General features: G+C 37.5%; 1 protein-coding gene across 7 annotated transcripts in view; it reads right to left on the bottom strand.

Annotated features, from left to right (window-relative positions):
- The window catches only part of MSR1 (macrophage scavenger receptor 1), a 413,132-nt gene that overhangs the window by 63,513 nt on the left and 331,691 nt on the right, over window positions 1-17,928 (bottom strand). For 2 of the 7 annotated variants that reach the window (XM_044387552.3, XM_044387553.3), the window contains exon 1: window positions 14,047-14,191. The exons of 1 other annotated variant lie outside the window; for it this stretch is intronic. Coding sequence is in view for 3 of the 6 variants with exons in the window: in XM_026508459.4 (XP_026364244.3) it covers window positions 10,504-10,671 (168 nt within the window). In the remaining 3 variants the exon portion in view is untranslated. Of the gene's footprint in view, window positions 1-10,503; window positions 10,909-14,046; window positions 14,192-17,928 lie in introns of those variants that run through there. 4 more of the 7 variants (XM_026508458.4, XM_026508460.4, XM_026508459.4 and 1 more) reach the window with 3 other exon arrangements.

Genomic DNA, 17,928 nt, shown 5'->3' with positions numbered 1-17,928 from the left:
GAAGATTATGCCAACTAGCTCTCTTTTTTTTAAAGATTTTTTATTTATTTATTTGAGAGAGAGGGGGAGAGAGCACGAGAAGGGAGACAGGCAGAAGAAGAAGGAGAAGAAGACTCCCCACTGAGCAGGAAGCTTGACTTGGGGCTCGGGGCTCCATCCCTGGGATCATGACCTGAGCCAAAGGCAGAGGCTTAACCCACTGAGGCACCCCCGCCCCCGCAAACAAGTTCTCTTAATGATGCAGACTGCCACCAGTCTGAGAAGCACATTTTAAGAACATTTTTCAGCGAAAAAAAATTGTTATGACTTTTTCTTGGAAATAGTTCAGTTCACTTGATTGATAAATTTAGCATGAAGTCGACATCTTATGATCATTTCTTATTTTCTCTAATTCTGAGTTAGGGATTTAGTACAGCTGAGGTTTTAACTGAGTGCACAGGCAGCTCTGGGACACCAAACTCACATCTTGTCCAGGAAATGGAGGCCAATCATTTGTATGCAAACATTCATCCTGCTTTGGGAAGGGGTATCAACAAGTAAGGATGTAACTGAACTCTCTCTCTCTCTCTCTCTATATATATATATATTTTAAATACTACCAAGCTGATTCTTTATTTTGCAGTTTGCAGTGACAATCTTTGTATATACATCATTTTGTGGACCGGTTGTAGTTCCTGCAGATCCTGTTGATCTGACAAAGGACCATCTTTAAGTGATTTGGCTACTGTGGGAAAAGGGGACATAAGGGGAAGGTAAAGGACTTACATCCTTTTTTCTTAGGCAGAGACAAAGTGAAAGAAATAAACAATTATCTGGGAAAATTTACCATAAGGAAACCAAACTGGGTAATTCAGATGCAGACTCTCCTATTCTCCCTTTTTAATTTATTCTATTATTTGATTTGGACGATAGCTTTACTTGTCAAGCAAAACAAACAAATACTTTTTAAACCAGAGATGACAAGAAAGCTTAGCTGAATCCATTTTAAACCTAGACTTCAAAGCAACTGGGACTATATAGCAAAGCTGTTTATCTTTTAACTCAGTTTATAAAGAATAGGCTCACACATATGGGAAGGGGGAAAAGGTGGGGGACCTTAATAGACTCTTAATGAGAGAGAACAAACTGAGGGTTGATGGAGGGAGGTGGCTGGGGGATGGGTTAGATGGGTCAGGGGGATTAAGGTGGGCATGTGTGATGAGCATTGGGTGTTGTATGTAAGTGATGAACCACTAAATTCTTCTCCTGAAACCAGTATTACAGTGTATGTTAACTAATTAGAATTTAAATAATTTTTTATTAAATGGGCTCACGAAGTACATGTTTATATATACCTGCTATTAACCAGAAATCTTTTTCTTTCAAGCTACTTACTGGCCCCTTCTCCTTGGGCATGACCATGGCTTTTGTCCTAATATTTGTGATATTATAACTCCATTTTCACTTAAATGGAAAGATCTCTTATACTACTCAGTCTTCTAGATGGGAATAGTTTTTTTTGTAAAAGGGATGAAACCTTTTGAATCTGATAAATCTCTCTAGACCTTGAGTGACCTAAGAGGATGGACCGTGTTTGTTTCCATTCAACATTCAATTAGCAGAGCCTAAAGCAACCTGTAATAAAAAATATACTTAATAATGAATGGACTAGATTTTTTTTCTTTTGGTAAGATATTAGTCATATATTAGTTTTTTGTTTCTTAAACAAGGTGGATGTTTGAAGATATGGTGACCAAAAACATGTGCTTCTTCTGGTTCTTCTTCTTTCTATTCTATATTCTACTTTTCTGGTAGATTCCTTGAGCTGAACCAAATTTAGGACTGGGTGACTATGTCATGCTGTTGAGACACTGCCACTCACTCTAGCTTTTTCCTTATTAGTCCCCACTTTGACTTCGTCAGGTCCAGTCAGCAGCTAGCTATGGCCACAAGGTATTGTAGTTCTCAGGAGAGCATTAGCAGCACCGGGGTTGGGACAACTTGTTTTTTGGGAAGGACTATCTTTGTTGTGGAGGATGTTTATCATCCCTGGTTGCCACCCTGTAAGTGTCAATAACGTTCCCTGGTCCTTATATAATTGCTTCCCTGGAAAGAAAAGAAAGAAAAGAAAAGAAAAGGAAGAAAAGAAAGAAAAGAAAGAAAAGAAAAAAAAAAAGGAAAGAAAAGAAAGAAAAAAGAAAAGAAAGGAAGAAAATAAAAAAAGAAAAAGGAAAAAAAAGAAATCCAATAACTTTATCCTCACACATTTCCAAATACTTATTTCTCTTCGAGAACCATTCTTCAACATAAATCCCCAATGTGGATAGGCGGTTGGGAGCTTTATTTCTCTCTCTGTAGTATTTGCCTTGAACAATCTGATTGTTAACATGTTTTTAATGAAGATTTGTTTTCATGAAAAAAAAATCTTCATGAACTTCAGCAACAGTACAGATTCCCCAAACTGTCTTTGGAGATATCCCTCAAATGATTTCCTGTGTGTTTATGGATACATAAATGACAACTAAAGTCTATATGGATGCTTCTTACAGAAAACTTAAACATTTCATTATTTTAAAGAGGAAAGATGTGGCAAATCCAGAATGATAACCTACTGATCTAATCTTGGCCTCAATAAAGCAGGATGAACGTTATTTTCTTCCATATACCTGTTTAGAAGCTCCACGTGTTCTTTCAAATAAATTTGTGATTTTTTTTCTTTAAATTCAATTAATTAACATATAATGTATTATTAGTTTCAGAGGCAGAGTTTGGTGATTCTTCAGTCTTATATAATACCCAGTGATCATTACATCATATTCCCTCCTTAATGTCCATCAGCCAGTTACTCCATCCCCCCACCCCCTCCCTCCAGCAACCCACAGTTTGTTTCCTATAAGCCACAGGGTTAAAGAAAGGAGTTTTGGGAGAAAGAAAGAATTCTACTTTTTGTTTAAGATGGCTCTAGAATGCTAGATGCTTCACCATGAAAACAAACAAACAAAAAATAGATGGTATATTTCCAATCAACGACTTCAAGATAGAAATACCTATCCCTTCATGTAGGTCAGTCCAACAAGTTCCTATCGTGTGTCATTATATCAAGTACTGAGCAAGTCACTAGTATGCCAAGATCAATGTGCACGGAATATTCACAACCCCCAAAGATCTTACGCACACATATGGAAGAGCAAAATCTTTATAATCATCTGATAGTCTATATACATATATATACTAATATATATATATACTGATTATATATAGTGAGATATATATTATACATATAGTGAGATATATATATAGTGACATATATATATCACTACTTTTGTGTATATATATATATATTCATATATATATGTGTGTGTGCAAATCACAGACATAGTCCAAAAGGGAGTGATTAATTCTTTGAGCAAGGGGGTGGTCAAGGTGGGAACACAGAACAGATGATGATGCCTTTATCAAAGTTTTGAAAAGCGAGCAAGAATTAGGATGAGAAGAGTATCCCAGGGATGGAAAATCTATTAAAGGGCAGGAGGGCATGGGCAGCATGGGGACTAGAGTGGATCAGCATCACAGAAGCAGCAGCTTGGGGCAGAGGGCCTGCCGACGAGGCTAGAAAAGCATGTAGCTGGGGGCATTCTACTCATCAATTGCTGCTTTTATTTTTCTGATTCCATAAACTTACCTGGCTTCCACAACCCACCCAAAATATGATATTGAGGAAATACCTATACAAATGAAGTAAAAAATTATTCTTTGCTTTGGCAGTAGTGACCTGGTTTATATTCCTAGTGATAAAATATACACTGTCCATTAAATATTTTACTTATTTCCCTTTCACCCCGAGCTAGAAATGAGGCTCCACTTTGTTCCTCTTTAGGTCTCTAATCTTTGATCTGTCTTTTATGGGTTTATGCAGATGAAAACATGGTACAGGTTATCGGATTTCAAACTATAGTTTCTTTGGGTAGATTTATAAAACTTTGAAAAAGAAAACCCTCAGATAAATGTCTACAAGTGGACTAGCCTAACTGACCATATCTGGCCTATATAAAACCCGAGAGGCACAGAGGGCTGGAAGGGAGATGAACACTAAAATCTGTTGAGTGGAATGATGAATGAAAAACATTCCCTTCTGGCTACTCTGGTACACCAGGGGAAGTCTTGTTTGTTTTCTGGGGCGGTGTATAACAGAGGCTGGTGAATCATGTACTGTATGAAACACTGGTAAATACTTTTCCAGAAAAATGTTTTTAAAAGCCTGCTTAGGTTAATCATAGATGGTGCTATCATAAGACTGCTGATATCTTCTGTTATTTTCTTTTGTTCTTGGACGCCATCCTGTTTCTGAGAATCTCATCTACTTCTATGGCTTTGGATATTATCTGCATACTGCAGATACCAATAGCTCTAAACTTAAGGAATATATCCATAAAAGGGATTACGGTGAGAATGGAAATATCCATACTGTGCCTCATACCACTGACGCTCATCCTTGGTAGTGAATTCATCCTTGAATTGGAAGTCTAGGGCTGAATACCGGTTGTGCCATTTCCTAGCTCTGTGACCTCTAGCAAATGTTTGAATTTATTTGACTGCACTTCCTTTATATATGTAAAATAGGATTATAGTATCAGCTTAAGAATTATTATGAAAATTTAAAATAATTTTTATAAATTGCCTAGTACACAGGTAACCATCAGTAAATAATTATTTTTAAGTACCATTTTTTTTTTAAAGATTTTATTTACTTATTTGACAGAGATAGAGACAGCCAGCGAGAGAGGGAACACAAGCAGGGGGAGTGAGAGAGGAAGAAGCAGGCTCATAGCAGATGTGGGGCTCGATCCCATAACGCCGGGATCACGCCCTGAGCCGAAGGCAGACGCCCAACCGCTGTGCCACCCAGGCGCCCCTAAGTACCATTTTTTTTAATACAGACTTTTCTTTTTACCCTCACAGAGTCCATGAGGCATACAGCAGTATTTACTCCAGCTCAGATCTCGTTACAAAATCAGATTTTTAAAATATTACAACTAGTTACAATGGTGTATTTTCCACACTGACCTAACTTTTCTTTTTCCAGAATTTTTGATGTTCGCATATCACCCATTTGTATCAGCCGACTGTTGTTATAACCATTTATTAATTATTATCTTCTGTTTACTGTGTAGTGGGGCCAACACGATGCAGTCGGACATATATACGGCTATATATCGGTAATACAGAGGCGGTAGCAAAGCATCATCACCCAAACCAGAAGCCAGGGCTTTATTCTAGATTACTGTCACCCACGTGACCCACATCTGACTGCAAAGCAACTCCTGACTTCCCTGGAAACTTTCTTTCCTCTCTACCTCAATTTTTGGATTTCAGCCCATATTTTTTCTACCCCAGGAACACATCTTGGTTAATAATAGCACAGGGCTGGCAATTAAGGGAAGACTCCAAGGGCATTAGGAAAGAGGAGGAAATTAAAAGAATTGATGGACCAGCACAAAAACGTAGCACTTTAACAAAGAATAGGACAAAAAAAAATCACAATAGAAAATATTTTTCAAGAAAAAATATGAGGGACATAAACTTGACAACCAACATATTGACTGGGCAAGTAGAGGAAGAAGAGCCAGTACTAAAGATAAGAATGAACCTTTGACACCCGTGATAGAAAAACAAGCCAGGGTCATGGAAAGGAAAGATGTACAAGGACATTCATAACCTGCCACGTGGAATTTGAGCTGTTTTAGTTGTACGGTAGAGGCAGAAGCAGACCTGAAAGGTCCAGAAGTAGTAAATGTATAAAAATGAAAGGCATTGAGTTGTATACCAGAAATCTGGTCATGTTCATGCTTTTCTGCTGAGAAGGGACTGAAGATTGCGCTAAGAGAGTACCTTGAGGGGAATTTTATTTTCCCCTGCTAATTCCTCATCTCCCAACCCATCCCATCTTTATCTCCTGCCCACACCTCTGCAGACCTGTATATACAACTTCCTAATAACATCACGACTTTGATTTCTAGTATGGTCCCAACCTAGGGGTCTTCCTTGTACCCTCCACCTTCTCTCATCCTTCTGTCATCACATCTTTGTTTTCAAACCCTCTGGAGAAACTGACTGCGTCTCACCACCTCTGCTACAACCATCCTTCTCCAAGCCCCAGGGTCTTGCTCACCTGGACTGTTTTAATAGCTCACTTACTGGTCATGTCACTCCTCAGCTCGAAACTCATGAACACCTTCCCATCTCACTCAGGTCCTGACTAAACCTCACTGTTTCAGACCTTTCATGAGCATCAGACTTAAAAGTATAACCTATCTCCTTCACTTCCTCTTCTCCTTCCTGGTTGGATTTATTCCCCCCAGATTTATCACCAACTAACATGAAATACTGTTTCCTTATTTATCTTGTCTATTATCTGTGCCCTTTCGCCCCAGTGAGATCCAGGATTCCGGAGTTTTTCTCTTTGTTTCAATCAGCAGAAAGTTCCTGGCACTTAGAAGGCGCTCCTCACATGCACAAACGCATTCTAAGAAATTACATAAATAAATGAAAGGCAATTATTTTTTGCAAGATGATTAGTTTTCCTATTTGAGGTTATGCCTCAAGAAAAGTTCATATGTCACTCATGTGGAACTTTCCAAAGTCCTTTTGTTATACATCGTGAAATAAAAAGTTTTTCTCTGAACTGTGCATCAATAAACTGAAACAAAACATTTCATCCCCAATGTTCTCACTTTACCTCAAGTAATTTATTAGACGTACCAGATTACTTTCGTTCTTTACACTGATTATTATCATTGTAATTTTTTTTTTCGTCCTGTTAGAGAACATACACATGCGAAGTTTTGTTAGCAGCCAGTGAACAATTTAAACAATTCAAATGTGTCTTTAAATGTCATTTTCAAAGAGAAAAAGTAGCCTCACATTTAGTTATAATTCCTACCAAATGTCAATGCACGGAAAAAGGATTGTGAAATCTTTTGAGTTTGTATAATCTATTAAAAGCATGTTCTCATGAGAAGTGAAACACATGTCTGCAATATCAGCTTTTTATAAAGTGGGTGAAAAGTTTACAGAAGCTACAATAGGAAAACCATAATGAAAGTGTTTCAGTGTTAACCTGAAGGGTATTTGGAAACATACCCTTCAGTTTTTGTTTCTATATAAAAATATTACAACAATATGAAACATAAGTTGGGTCAGATGGTAGAAGATATTTGCAAATCATATTATCTGACAAGGGATTAATATTCAAAGTATATAAAGAAGTCATACAACTCAACACCAAAACACACACACACACACACACAAAACAGTTGGATTTAAAAAAAAATGGGCAGGGGGACTGAATAAACATTTTCCTAAAGAAGACATTCAGATCAGCACAGACACATGAAAACAATCTCAACATCACTAATTATTAGGAAAATGCAAATCAAAACCACAGTGAGATATCACTCACTGTTAGGATGACTAGTATTAGAAAGACAAGAAAAGAAATAACAAGTGTTGGCAAGGATATGGAGTAAAGGGAACACTTGTGCACCACTGGTGGGAGTGTAAATTGGTTCAAGCATTGTGGAAAGCAGTATGGAAGTTCCTCAAAAAATTAAAAATAGAAATATCATATGATCCAGCATTTCCACTTCTGGGTATTTAACTTTGTTCACTGTATAATTATTTACAATATGAGAGATATGGAAGCAACCTAAGTGTCCATCAATAGATAAATGGATAAAGAAGATGTGCTTCTTTAAGACATATATATATAATAAAATGCATAATGGAGTATTACTCAGCCATAAAAAATAATGAAGTATTACCATTTGTGGCAACATGGGATAGACCTAGAGGGTATTACAGTAAGTGAAATAAGTCAGACAGAGAAAGACAAACACCACAATTTCATAAAACAAATAAACAAGCAAAACAAGAGAGAAACAGACTCACAAATACAGAGAACAAGCCACTAGCTGCCAGAGGGGAAGGGAATAGGGGGGTGGGCAAAACAGGTGAACGGGATTAAGAGGTATAAACTTACAGGATAAAATAAATCAGTCACTAGAGATGTAAAGTACAGCACAGGAGTATAGTCAATATTATAACAATTTTGTATGGTGATAGATGGCAACTGGACTTATCACAGTCATCATAAATGCTGAATCACCATATTGTGTACCGGAAACCAATTCCATGTTGTATGTCAACTACACCTATATTTCAATAAAAAAAATTCTGTCATCCCATCTCCTTTACATAAGAAAAAATACCTTCATTTTTCATATGAAATTTGAGTCTTTGTACATATGTATCTATGATACACAGTTGATACCACAGTGTATATTACCATCTGGTCCTATATAGTTCCCTTAAAATCATATCAGTATTTTTATACTTCAAATTATTTTTTTTCAAATTTAAATGGATGGGCCAGATAATAATGTATCAAATGTATCTAATTTATGTAGTCATTTTTCTATAATGTAATTTTTAAGAAATTTTTCTGTTTTCTTTTGGAGGGTAATGTTTTACCAATATAGATAATGATGTTATAAATATTTTCCTAATTTAGTTTTTTTTCTTTTAAATGTTTCTTTAGGATAATTCATTATATGTTGAACTACCAGGTAAAAGAAAAACTATTTTAAACTTCCTGGTATCTGCTGCCTGACTACTCTTTAAAAAGATCATACAAATTTACAAAGATTCCATATATAGAGAGTATGGCAGTTTTAAACCAAATTTACCATTATACAGTAATAATGTTTATTTCAGGATCATTTAGATTTTGATAGGAGTTAAATGATATCTCAAAGTGGCTTTTGTCTTATTTATTATTAGTGTGGAAGAGATATTTCATGTAATTATTTATTATTATATATTTATTTTTCTTAGGTTTTTGTTTATTCATATCAATTGCTTATACATCCCTAGTGGAACTTCCTTTATATAGATATGAATAAAGTCTTTATACGTAATATATATTTAATGTACATTCTTTCTTCTAAGACGGTTCCCAGTCAGATTTATCATCAAACCCTTAATTTCATCTTTAAGGTTTGGGGTAAATAAGAACCCTGTTGTTACCTTTCTTATTATTTAAAAACAAAAACTCTGATTTTGTATGAATTGTCAAGAATATATAGGAATAAGAACAGAATTAATGTATTTGTAAAACCAATAGCTCTAAACTTAAGGAATATATCCATAAAAGGGATTACGGTGAGAATGGAAATATCCATACTGTGCCTCATACCACTGACGCTCATCCTTGGTAGTGAATTCATCCTTGAATTGGAAGTCTAGGGCTGAATACCGGTTGTGCCATTTCCTAGCTCTGTGACCTTTAGCAAATGTTTGAATTTATTTGACTGTACTTCCTTTATATATGTAAAATAGGATTATATCAGTTTAAGAATTATTATGAAAATTTAAAATGATTTTTATAAATTGCCTAGTACACAGGTAACCATCAGTAAATAATTATAAAAGTACCATTTTTTTTAATACAGACTTTTCTTCTTTTTACCCTCACAGACTCCATGAGGCATACAGCAGTATTTTCTCCATTCTACAAGGTTAGGAAACTAAGACCCAGAATGTTTAAGTAGTTAATGTTACACAACTAGGAAGTAGGGAGGCTTGGATTTAAATATAGGCACTGTACTTGCAGAATATGAGCTCCTAAATACTGCGTGAAACACTTACAATCTCAGTTCTGTGACTCTTCTATCATGGTTCTCACATGGCCAATGAGAATGCTTAACCCCCATTTTATGCTGTGTAAATCTCACCCATTCTTCAAGATGAACCTAAATTTATACATTTCCATGAAGACCTCCTCAAATGCTTTCCCCCTAAGTAACATTGGCCTCTCCTACATTCCCATAGTAGTTATCTACAGCACTCTTACAACTACTTAGGGTGCTCAAATTATATTATGCCTATTTGCCTTAGATCATGAACTTCCTCAAGATATACTATATTCTATTTTTCTGATCCTTTCCCTATGTCTAGTTCAGCAAAGTGCTTATAGTAAATATTCAACCAATATTTGTTATATAAGCAAATACAGATAATAGATATTATATGACAAGCAAGAAAATTAGACTAATTAAAATAGCCTCAATCATATTTTCAATAAGGTCAATAATTTTTTTTAAATATGGACAACTATATGCCAAAAATTTCTTGCTCATTTAACTTAAGAAGTATTTAGTGTATTTCATATATATTCATGCACATACATATTTTCACTCACAGAAAATCTAGCAGAAATCTCTTTTTTTTAATCATTGAAACAACCAGACCAAATTATTAGTGATAGGATAAAAAAATTCTATCAAAAATTATTGCTTATATATATATACAGAAACGTATGCGTGTATATATGTTTATACATACATACATACATGTTTATACATCTCACCTATCACGCACACACATGCACGCACACACAGACACACAGTAGACACATATAATCAATAGAAGCAATTTTGGAAAAACATTAAAATAAACTTCTTTTACCGTTTGTCCTAAAGACAGCAGCACTGATTTATCCACTTCCCTCTCTTTACAGTTGAGACCTAAAATCTTTATCACATAGTATTTCAGCATCTGGTCCATGAAGAAAGGAAATGACACATTTGTGTGCTGAAAATTTTTCTTAACAATGCATTTTAATAGTACTCTCATCAGTGCCCAAGTTTGCAAAATCTAAATTTGTAAGATAACTCATTCCTCTTCCCATTTAGGATATTACAAAAGAAAAGAGAAGTAAAGTGAAAAAGAAACAAGGGTTATTGTACAGGATCCATGATGTGCGGCAGATTAATTTTTCCCTTTTTATAAAACCCGTATGCCTTCTGTAACATTCTCATTTTCTATTATTTTTGTTTAATCTCTTTATCTTCTATTAATTCTAATTACCTTCTTTCATATTCTACAATGAGAGAAGACTCAATCCCTCATCTCTAGCTTCAAACACAAAACACAGGAGGGAAGGATATGGATACCTAAGTAAAAGTGATAATCTGATTATGCTCGCTTCCCAGCTCTATCTGTATTGATATTAACATTATTTATAGACGTCTTCTGAGCATGTAACAATTTGTTGATTTCCCCAGGAGTGTAGTGAAGGAAAGAGGTCTCAGGCATGGGCTTCGAGGAAAGAAAGTTCTTTCACCTTCTACCACCTTGTCAGAATTTGCACTTTGCATCTCGTTTAATCACATTCAAATTCCAATAGGACACGCACACAAAACATATGACATTACGTTAATGAACTAATTTTTAGATCTAATTCTTCTTGGGGAGTGTGTTGATGTTTCACAGAAACTTCGTGGTGCTCCAGACAGGGAAGGATCATACTTCCTGCAAAGAGACCACCAAAACGGTCTTGCCATGATGCCCATGAACACCACAGAACATTATCTCAGAAGACAATAGGCCTGGTGGAAAGATTGCAGGTGCAGGAATAATGCACACAGTGTTTGGGAGACAGAAATTAACAGTATCATACAGCCGTTCTTAAAGGCTAACAGTAACAGTAACAGAGGCATTTAAGCAAGCAGCAGGACCATTTAGCCAGGCAGCTCTAGACAAGAAGTTAGAATCACAGACGTGGGTGCAGACTGAATCAGCATGAAGGCTCTTAAGCTACTCCTTAACCACATTTAAATTTATCGCCAAATTCTTAGTGAAGAGGAACTGGAAACACACCTCAGAACTCACTCTATTTCCTTCATAATCATTTGTAAATACATCATATTATAGAATATGGTCCTTTTGGCATTTTAAAAATCTGCAGTTTAAGAACCCCTTCGTATACTGTTAAATTTATGTGCCCCTGTCAACACTATGTGATTAGAAAAGTCAGACTCTGGGAATAACAAGCTAAATATCAACTTTCCAAAATTCTCTCTAATGAGATTTATTTCTGTCAAAGTGGACTATACTTCTAGGATGTCTCTGTAATATTGCATGTATGTATTTTTACTTCCACAATGCAAACCACTTCTCTTTGATTACTTCCACAATCCTCAGCCACACTATCTTCGTGTATTTGTATACACACGCACGTAACACACATTACAGATGACCCTTGAACAAAATGGGTTTGAACGAAACAGGTATCCTCATACATGGATTTTTTTCAATAAATACATGGTATCATAAATGTATTTTTCTTATGATTTTAATATTTTCTTTGTTCTAGCTTACTTTATTGCAATAGTATAGAATATAATACACATAACACAAAAAATATGTGTTAATCCACTGTTAACATTATTGTTAAGGCTCCCAGTCAACAGTAAACTATTAAGTGCTGGGGAGTCAAAATTTTTACGTAGATCTTCAAGTGTGTGTGTATCTGGAGGGGGGTTTGGAAAGTCTGTGCCCCTAACCCCCATGTTGTTCAAGAGTCAACTATATATATGTATACTTTAATATTATACTACCTAACAATAATATTAGCTATTAGGTCTTACTATATGGAAGATACCTTACCAGAGAACACGGTGAAAAATATTCAGGTCAAGCTGATGATTAATCTAAAGAACACAAGGAATGTCAAGGAGTTGGGGCTTTATATTCATCATTCCATTCGATTTCACAGCAACTGTTAGGTCATCTTCACAATGAAGAAAGTGAGCCTTAGACGTATTAAGTAAACTGGTCAAGATCACAGAACTGTGAGTCATTAGAGCTGGTACTCAAACCCAGTTAAGCCTGATTTCAAAACCAGGTGAAAGGCACATTTTTTTTTCTCAGTCTGAGATCAGTGTATATATTCTCAGGGGTCTCGGAGAACAAACCACAAACATGGGTACATACCAGACTATCTACGTAGTGGCTTTACTATCAGTTACTGCCCTGGGATTCCAATGGCTTCATTTAGGTTGCTTATGAATGTATGTGTCTAGCGTGAAGGCTATGTAACATTATGTCAATGTGCAAATAAAATTTTACACTAAGAGAGAAAAACGGCCTGGAAAAACTTCAGTTTCAAGAGGCTCATTGCAGAGGTATGCATTATGAACTAAAAAAAAAAAAAAAAGTGTTTTACACTCATTAAGAGGTACTTTTATATATATATAATAGCAACAGGTCATAAGTTATAAGGTAAGCTATACCTTATACTTGTAACTTATGTGATAAATTTGCAAAGATAACATTTTTTATATTCTGAACCCAAAGTAGTGATTTAAATACAAGTTTTCATAATGTTGCAATGGACACATTTCTCCATGTGAATATAATGCATTTAAAGATCTACTTCATCAAAACTGATGTTGAAAAATTGCATTCTAGGGCGCCTGGGTACCTCAGTCCGTTAAGCGTCTGCCTTTGGCTCAGGTCATGATCTCAGGGTCCTGGGACTGAGCCCCATATTGGGGGGGAATGTCTCTGCTCAGCGGGGAGTCTGCTTCTCCCTCTGCCCCTCTTCCCCCGCCCCTGCTTGTGTGCTCTCATTCTCTCAAATAAATAAAATCATTTTTGTTCAACCACACAATCTTTAAGTGATATTGTTGATTAAAGTTTTAATATTTTTGTAGGATGTTTAATTTAATTTACGAATGCATTGTATTTCAAAGTTGGGTATGAACTACAGATCTAAATTCCATAAATTCCATAGACTTCAGATCTAATTTTATGTTTCTGTTGTTAACATAAAATTGTAATAAATTAATGTATCAACACTCAGTGAGGTGGAGGGACCAATATGATCACTTTCCTCTGAGAAACAATGCCCTTTACCACACTTAAGTTTTAAAAGAAAGTGCATGAAGGGTTTTTAGGTCCAGCTTCGACATCTGAAGAGCTTGGGAGTCATCGTTCATGTCCCAACGCCAAGAAAAAAGCTGAAAACAAAACAAAACAAAAACCTAACATCTGAAAACAAAACAAAACAAAAACCCCAAAAACAAGAAAGATAAAAGAAAAAAGCTGGACACACCGAAACCAGTGACTTTTCATGGAGCCATCAGAGAACTGAGCTCTTGGGGCGAAGGGCCACCCGCATTTTAGAGAGGTAAGTACACAGGAACACAGCTGAGATCAGCTTACCTGGAGCAGAAGCCGCTGGAGCCACAAACTAGTGAGGACACTGAACTGGCAATTTTGACAAACTGTTGGAGGTTTAGTGAGGACTACTGTCAGAGACTCCTAAGGCTGCAGCCCCAAGGAACCCTCACACTTTTCTGGGCTTTACCTCCAGTAACCCTACCAGGTTTTTATAGGGAAGAGCCAAGGGCAATCTCCCGGTGCCTCGGGCAGAGGGAGGGGAAAAGTAACCATTTTTAAACACACCCAGAGCATTCTCCACAATAAAGGCTTCACTCGAGAGCCTTATCTCACCTGGGCAGGCTGGAGCGTAATCACCCAACTCCAGCTTCCTTCCCTTCCAGGAGTCAGAGAAGGGAGAGGAGCTAAAGAACCTGTGTGAGGAGCACAGTCCTGGGGGAGGCCCTGGGATTTAGTCATGGATTATGGAACACTGCCCTTCCTGAATACCTTACCACCCCAGCCACAGGGCTCCAGAGTGGTAACAGTGAATTAGGGCTCAAAGAGCTTCAAGGTTCTTTTTTAAGGGAAGTTTGTAGGGAAACCAAAGGTAGCTGAGGAGACAAAAACAAGGCGAGTAGAGGGATTTTCAGCCTCAGACAGTTATAGATACAGCAAATATTAAGCATAACCCAATTCCTAGCCAGGTCATCATAAAAGCTCACTAACAGGCCTATTAACCTCAGTTTCTATTACCTGATCTATCATCTCTAACTTTAAACACAAAATTAAAAGACAGGCTAAAAAGCAAGAAAGTGCATGCCTGGCCCTAAAAGTCACGCAGTCCTTGGGCAGTTAGGGAAGTGGAGGGGGTAGAGCGTGCACAACACACGAGTGACTAATTTCCTTGCAAGCTCAGCTGTCTCCCCAAAGCAACATTAACAATTCACCCTTTCCTCGTGATTCATGTCTTAATGACACGAAAATACCAGTTAGGAAAAAAAAGTAAATGTGAGCTCATTTTTAAGTGATATTTTAATAACACGAATGCACATTGCCCTGAGTTTAGGGAAGTGTGGCTTCAGAATTAAAGTGGCAGACTCATGTGGTTTAAATAAGCTTAAAATTGGCAAAACTCTCAATTAACTGAAGCCTGAGCAAAATTCATTATGCGAATTCTTACCCAAAAGTCTCCTGGAATTATGAGATGGCAGCCTGGGTGAGAACAGGACTTGTACCATAGCCCAGGGAATTGTAGCAAGGTGGAGATTTACTGTATAACAATTTCCCCTGTTTCATATCCTCTTCTTCTCAGAGTGAAACCTTTTCAATGACAGAAATACTATCAGAGAACAAAGAGCTCTTCATTTGTCTTTTGCCTTCCACATGCCTTGAGCACCATAGACTCTAACCAGGAGACTTTCCGGAAAGGTGATTTTGAGCAATGCATTTTCTGGCATCTCCTCTGGGGCACAGAAAAGGCTAAGAATGGGGAGGTGGTGATGTGTAGCGAGGCTAACAGCAATAATGCATATCTACTTAGCCCAGGAACTCAGAAAACAACACCTAAGGAGTGGGAGCTGAATTGCTGAAGAGAAAGAAAGAAAGAACATCCTGGGTGGAAAAAATGCATTCAAACGCCTGAGGGAGACAAGAAGAGGAAGAATATCAAAGACCTGAAGACGGAAGCAAGGCCAAGGCGGCTGGGGTAAAAAAAGCAAAAGGTGGTAAACAAGGTCCAGGTAAGGCTGAGAGGTAGGTAGGCCGCCAGTGGGTTGAGGAGTTTCCCTTTATCTTCAGAGCAGTGGAAAGACATTCATTTTGCAGTGGGACGAATGAGACACATCTGGATTTTGAAAGTTGCCTTTGCAACGTGGAGAATAAATTGGAGGTGGAAGTTCAACTGAGTGCAAGTAAAATTAGAAAGTTATTGCAAAAGTGCAGGGGAAGTTGGTTGCAGCTTGGACGTGGCTGGCGTCAGTGGTAATGGGGAGGAGGAGATAAGAGATATACTAAAAGGCAAATGTAATGGGACTTGATAATGGACTTGATGCGAGAGAGGGTGGGCTTGCATTTCTCGCATTTACTATTGCAGACCCACTTCCCACGTTGCTCCACCCTTCTATTTTCCCCAAGAGGCTGAACTTCCTGTACAAAAACCAATGACTTCCTTGACCTTGGGCTTCTGATGAGGTTTGGCAGATGAGCAGCCCAGCAGGAGATTTGTGAAAGAAAGGAGAGTTCTCTCCTCATATTAATTGTCTAGAAATGAAATAAATACCGATTGTCTAGGAATGTTGGGTGGCCTCTTATGGAGCTACATGACCTATATAAGCAGAAAACCTCTTAGTCTGGTAGGCAGAAACCTGGCTCTCATTACTGTGGGGATTTTAATGTCTTAGCCAGTTCCTGAACAGCAAGAGTTAACAAAAGTCCACTACTTTTTAAATGATGGGCCCTTTCGGGAACAACCCAGAAACTTGGTCACAGGACTTGTGGTAGGCAGAATAATGACCTCTCCCCAGAAAGATATCCACATCCTAATTCCCAGGACAATGTCCTGTTATAGGGTAAAGGGGAATTAAGGTTGCACATAGAATTAAGGTTGCTGAGCAGCTGACATTCAAATAGGGAGATGATTCTGGATTATCTGAGTGGGTGTAGTGTGATAACCAGGATCCTTAGAAGTAGAGAGGGGAAGCAGAAGAAGAAAATCAGAGCAAGTGATGTGTCGATGGAAGAATGGCCAGTGACATACAGGGTTGCAGGCTTTGATAATGGAGGCAGAAGGTCTCAGGCTAAAGACTGGGGGTGCCCTCTAGCAACTAAAAAAGGCAAGGGCATAGATTTTCCCCTAGAGTATCCAGAAAGTAATGCAGCCCTGCTGATGCTGTGGTTTTAGCCCAGTAAGATCCATTTTGGACATCCAACCTATAGAACTGTAAGAAAATCAATTTGTATTCTTTTAAGCCACTAAGTTTGTGTTTGTTATTCCAGCAGCAGAGAATGAATACAGGACTGTGTTAGTTTGCCAGGGCTGCCATAACAAAGCACCACACCGGGTGGCTTCAATAATAGAAATTTACTTCTCATAGTTCTGGAGGCTGAAGTCCAAGATCAAGGTGTTGGTAATCCCACTGGGATAAGGTGATCAAGGTTTGATTTCTCCTGAAGTCTCTCTCATTTTGGTTCTTCTGTGCTCACACTCCCCTGATATCTCTTTGTGTGTTCAAATTTCCTCTTCTTCTAAGGATACTAGTCATATTGGATTAAGGCCTCATTTTACCCTCATCACCTCTTTCAAGGCCCTATCTCCAAAACAGTCACATTCTTAGGTACTAGGGGTAAGGGCTTCAATATTTGAATTTTGGGAGGACACAATTCAGTTAATAACAGCTATATCATGAGCCTCCCTTGACGCCATCTCCAGCACATTCTGAAGCATTATACTAAGGTGACTTACAGAAGCTTGTTAAATAGAGGCTCAGAACTCATGCCATTTTGTGTGCTTATGGACTATCCTGGCCCAAGTCCATCTCATCATTGATCATATGGGACCGCAGACCTATCCTGTAGTTATTTCCCCAGACACAAAATGTGTATTGAAAATATATTTAACAATTGACAGAATTCACATTTATTTCTTGATTTATGGAGTAAAAACTCTCTTGGTGGAAAGGGTCAAATAGAAGCCATAGAAACTTCTCCCTTCCCACCAGGACAGTAATCCAAAAGCCATACTGCACCCCTGGGAGAACTAGTGAGATCAGGGCACAATCAAATATTAATGTTGCAAAGTGGTTATTTCAGGGGGAATGACATGGGAATTAAGTTTTCAGAATCGGCAAGGGCACGAAAACATTAATTTCCCATGTAAATGTCCGCTAGAAGGCATCCACCATGGCTGTCCAATAATCTGGTTGGCAAGATGACTTTCTCTGGTGG

The sequence above is a fragment of the Ursus arctos genome, unplaced genomic scaffold (assembly GCF_023065955.2).
Source record: "Ursus arctos isolate Adak ecotype North America unplaced genomic scaffold, UrsArc2.0 scaffold_27, whole genome shotgun sequence".
Lineage (NCBI taxonomy): Eukaryota > Metazoa > Chordata > Mammalia > Carnivora > Ursidae > Ursus > Ursus arctos.
The sequence above is the reverse complement of the archived record's forward strand: the minus strand, read 5'-3'. Positions and strand labels throughout refer to the sequence as shown.